Source organism: Mercurialis annua, linkage group LG5 (assembly GCF_937616625.2).
Source record: "Mercurialis annua linkage group LG5, ddMerAnnu1.2, whole genome shotgun sequence".
Lineage (NCBI taxonomy): Eukaryota > Viridiplantae > Streptophyta > Magnoliopsida > Malpighiales > Euphorbiaceae > Mercurialis > Mercurialis annua.
Genome location: NC_065574.1, coordinates 12,812,321 through 12,817,360, shown reverse-complemented (window position 1 = coordinate 12,817,360; position 5,040 = coordinate 12,812,321). Strand labels below are relative to the sequence as shown.

The following is a 5,040-nucleotide window of genomic DNA, read 5'->3' as shown; positions in this document are numbered from 1 at the left end:
TAGTGTACTTGTTAGATACATCTTTCATATAAAATTAAAACATGATCAATATATCCTTAATACGTATCATTGATAAATATTTTATACAATTTACAGAGCATGTGACATATTTTTATTTTAATATGTTATTGATACATTTCAACTATCCGTAAATTATATATTCAATGCGTTAAATATACAAATAAAATACAACTCAAATGAATTTAAATAAAAGAATTGTGTATTTCAAAAGTTAAAAAGTAATTAACAAAAGAACAATGCAAGCATCAAAAATGTAATAGAAAGACACATTTTTATATAGATACCTTTTTGTAACATAATTTATATATTTTTAAAAGATATAATACATGTATCTTTTAATTTAAAATATATTATACATACACCTTAGAGGCATATAAATAATGAATATAAATAATATATATGTGTGTGTATATTTATATATTTATAATTGTTTTAAAAATAAGGGAAAATGATAATCAAATATGTTTCTGATACATTGCGGATACATAACAGATACATAAATGATACATGTTTGAATATTTAACGTAAGACTGATGCATTTTCTTGACAGGCGCGTCAGGCACATGTCTGAGCGCGCGTCAGGCGCACATCTGACGCGTTTCTGACGCGTTTTTGACCAATTTTGACACGTTTTTGACTTTTTTCATTTGTTTTGAGTGTGACATGTGTTGCATTCTCATTGGAAATGTATTTAATGTAAAGTTTCAATTTTTTTAGGTGCTGATGTAATATTTCAGCAAATTTAGCATTTTTGTTATTTTCTTCCTCTTTTTGTATAGTTTTGTCATTTACTCATTGATAAGAGATGCAAAAGTTTAGATTTGAAAAATGATTGGGCCTAAGAAGAAACCACTTCCCTTTTAACTTTTACTTCTTTTCTTAAATCAGATTTTAAGAGAGGTGTTCTCAATTTTAGTTTTTATTGAATGTAATGTTATAGTATTTTAAAATATTTAATCATAAGAAAATATGTTATCTGATCTAAATATAATCGAACAACGTGCCCCCTGAACTTGTGACGCGGGGTCATCTAGCCCAATTTTTACTTTTTTGAGCAACTAACCTCAAAACTCTTCATTTTTTGGTCAAATAACCCCATAATTTATATTTTTATTTTAAAAAACAGATTTAGGATAATTTTATCGCAACAATTAGGGAAGTATCTAATTAGTTTTTTGCATCCCTCACCTCCGATTTGTATTTTACGCATTTAAAAATACAATTATGGGATTACTTGACACGAAAATGAAGAGTTTTGGAGTTATTTGCTCAAAAAAGTATAAATTGGTTAGACGACTCCGTGACACAAGTTTAGGGGGCGCGTTGACCCTTTGTTCAAATATAATCTATGGCTCCGCCCCTATATATATATATATATCCTAACATTGATAACAGAGAACAATTTGTATATAGAACTTTCAATTTCAATTTTATTATATTCGTCAGTGATCAACCAAAGCCTCTATCCTACATATATATTTTGTGACATCCAGGGATCTAAAAGAAGAGTAATCAGTGTATGTTAATGACAGAAATTAAGATCATTTCCAAATACTATCATCACATGGAGAACAACCCTCTTGAGCAATATCAGTAATTTGAACTCCCGAGTCATACACAACTCCTGCCTTCCAGTCTGCAGGAAGAACACTCTTTGCCCAGATCCATTTTCCATCATATCCTCCGGTCACCACAAACCGGAATTGCAACGCCCCTTCCGGAACTCTGTCTGTGTCCCATACTGCTCCGTAATTTCGGCTCATGTAACCCCAATTGGATGAACCAACCTAAAATCATATATACCAAAACACGTTTATTTAAACAGTACATCTCGGGAACTTATCGAGTCTTATATTTTGATATTTCGTCGTTTTTTATTTCAGCATTTTCGTTTCCGTTCGATATAGATGTTAATTAATGTAATTTGAGATGTTTAGCCTACCTGGGCCACATCCATTGCTACTATCTCAGTTTGACCACCTTGATATAAAACTTTGATAGACAAGTAATTTGGTTTATGGCTTGATTCTTCAACTCTCACTGCCAAATTCTTGTTTTTGTAGTCACATGGCACCCTGATTCAAATAGAATATAACAATTAGAAAAGTAACACTGTAATTTAACTACTATATAATTACCTACTTGCTTATAACATTTATGTAAGTAGCAGAATCAATTACATAATTATTTTCGAAAAATTATTCATTCTTTTAGGTGTATACATAAATGGTATCATTAGTATGTGTTAAAATTCATTTAAAGACCAAAATATGAATAAAAAAATAACCCAAGTAAACGTAATGTATTATAAAATTTCAGTTCAGTCATGCTATAAAAAAGACTCTTGGATTTTCGCTCGAACTAATAAAACGGAACTACTTTTAGGCTAGGATAGGCTCTAACCCGAGTTGGGATAATATTTTTTTCTAAAAAAAAAATATGATTTATATTGAATTCAGAGTTAGAGGTAAATTATCCGGATTGATGGTAGGTTAGGGGTGAACTAGAAACTAAATTCGGACTGAAAAAATTCGAAATCCGCCTCTGCTATTATATACTTGAAGTAAAAATGAAATATTTTTATGCTTCATGCTAATGGCATTAGCTAAGTAACATAATTAACAATTTCATTCCTCAACTATCATGCTTCCTTTTCCTTCTGATTTTAAGGACAATGTTTTACATATATGACCGTTAGTAGTAATTAATATGGTCAGTTCTGCTGCCAATTTTTTGGTCCAAAAGGTTGACCCACATCAAAATGATTTCTTTATGTGGTAGGTGGAACAAATCCATTATTTTAAAAGTTTGATGAAAATGATTTAATTATAAAATGCAATCAATCATATAATTTGAATCAATTATAATAATAATAATTGAAGATTATTAAGATATGATGCTTAATTACCTTTTATATTCAACATCAACAATCCCAAGTTTCAAAATGTTTTGGCCCATACCCTTATTAGCCATGGCCATGAAAGCTCCGCTACTAAGAACAAACTCTGTTTGGTTGTTGTGATTGAGATCAGTTACAATCACTGTAGTGCCTTTGCTGCTGCATACTTTTTTGTCTTTGCATCTTATCTACCAACCAAATAGTAACCAAAATAAATTAATAAATCAGAAAGTTGAAAAAAAAAATAGAAAATAAAAATACAAGAGATTAAGCATATCTTCTATACTATATATAAAAGCACGGATGGGGGAGGGACGGACAAATTTACCGAATAATCCTTTACTTGATGAAGAGTTTATATATTACAGTATTCCTAATACAAAGAAATATACTAATAAAATTTGTACTATTATAATTTAGTATATGAATTCCGAATCCATAATTAATACAATAAACGTTCCTAATAAAAGTAACTAATATTATAAAATAGACTAATTTTAATATTTAATTATTTTTTAATCATTTAAATTACAATTAAAATAAACTATTTCTAATAAATTATTATTTAAATATTTTCTTTTTTGTTTTGTTTATAATAAATATAAATGAATAATAAAATATAAAATTGACGAGTCACACTACGAGTCACGTGTGAAACACGTAAAGCGACACTAGTATATATAAAGAAGCTCTAACTTTTGACATATTTCATTTATATTTTGAAATTGTCAATTGTACTATATTTTATAATTTTTAGTTTAATTTGTATCTATTTTTTCAAATTAGAGTTTTTTAGCCTTAAAAAAGGCTCATATATATGTCTTTCATATTTAGTACAAATGTTAATTTTTGTTAAATTCTAAATGTTTATAAATGTCAATTTTTATTATGTTTTAAATTACTAAAGTTTATGTAAGCTATTTTTTAAAAAAATCTTATTTAAAACACGTATCAAATATGAAGGATATATTTTAAAAGTTTAAAATTACAATTAAAAATGAGGATTAATAAATTAAAATAAAATTGACGATTTTAAAAATTTAAGAGATAAATAAAAAAAGTCGAAAAAGTATTGTATTTTTAAAAATTCGGGGGAAATAAAATAAAAAGATCCAAACCTGAAAACAGGCACCACAGCCAGCTCCATTTTTAAAGAGAGTAGGAACAGCAGCAGCAAGGTATCCACTGTTAAAACCAATGGCCATAGAACCATACCCACAAGCTCCAGCTGCACCAAATCAATAAAACAAATATTACCAACTAAAAATCTTACAAATTTATCATCTGGGGATTTGCAAGTTTTGTTTTTTCAATCATAAAAATAAGAAAAAAAATATTAGAAACTGAGACTTACAGGAAAGTTGAGAGGCCTTAGAGAAATAAGCGGCTTTGGATTGGTGCAAACATCGATCACAGGCAGTTGCTGATGAGATTAAAATGAAAAGAATTGAAAGAAAAACAGTCATTTTGATCAAAGGAATGTTGTATTGGTAAAACTAGAAACAGAGAGAAATGAGATGAGACAAGAAATGAAGCTAAATGGGGTATTTATATATATTTTGCTGGGATGAATAATAGTGTATGAAAATGTGGACTACAGGTCACCAATTTCTAGTTTCTAATGTGTATACAATATTTGCATACACAAAAGATATATTTGTATTGTTAACCAGCTATACCTCAAATAATATAATAGTTAGATAATAAACTCTGAAGATCATGTCTTTTTATTAGCGCTCTCTTTTTTCAATTATAAAAAAAAACACCTAACTCGATCGACCGATTCAACTAATTCAATCAGAAAATATAACAAATTGATTTGATTTTTCTCTACATACATAGTTACTATTCAATCTAGGACGAATCATATATAAAATCACCATATTTAGCACAACTTTTAAAATTTTCAATTTCATTCATCATTTTTATTTTTTAATAACTATATTACTATTTGAAAATCTGGAAATTTGTAGCTGACGTGGCGACCGGAGATCATCTTAGCACCATAAATTAAATAACATAAATAATTGATATTATTACAAAAATAATAGAAAAATTTAAAAGATGGTAAATGAAATTTGCAAATTTTAAAAATCGTGTTAGAATTGCAATTTATTATA

At 28.0% G+C, this 5,040-nt stretch overlaps 1 protein-coding gene across 1 annotated transcript; it reads right to left on the bottom strand.

Moving 5' to 3' along the window:
• Positions 1–1,423: 1,423 nt before the first annotated feature.
• Positions 1,424–4,442, bottom strand: LOC126679907 (expansin-like A1). Its single transcript, XM_050374928.2, has 5 exons — positions 4,275–4,442; positions 4,039–4,148; positions 2,930–3,108; positions 1,964–2,096; positions 1,424–1,808 (listed from the first exon to the last, which is right to left on the bottom strand). Exons 1-5 carry the CDS (start codon positions 4,384–4,386, stop codon positions 1,563–1,565), a joined length of 780 nt encoding a protein of 259 aa, XP_050230885.1. The 5' UTR covers positions 4,387–4,442; the 3' UTR covers positions 1,424–1,562.
• Between the last annotated feature and the right edge of the window lie 598 nt (positions 4,443–5,040).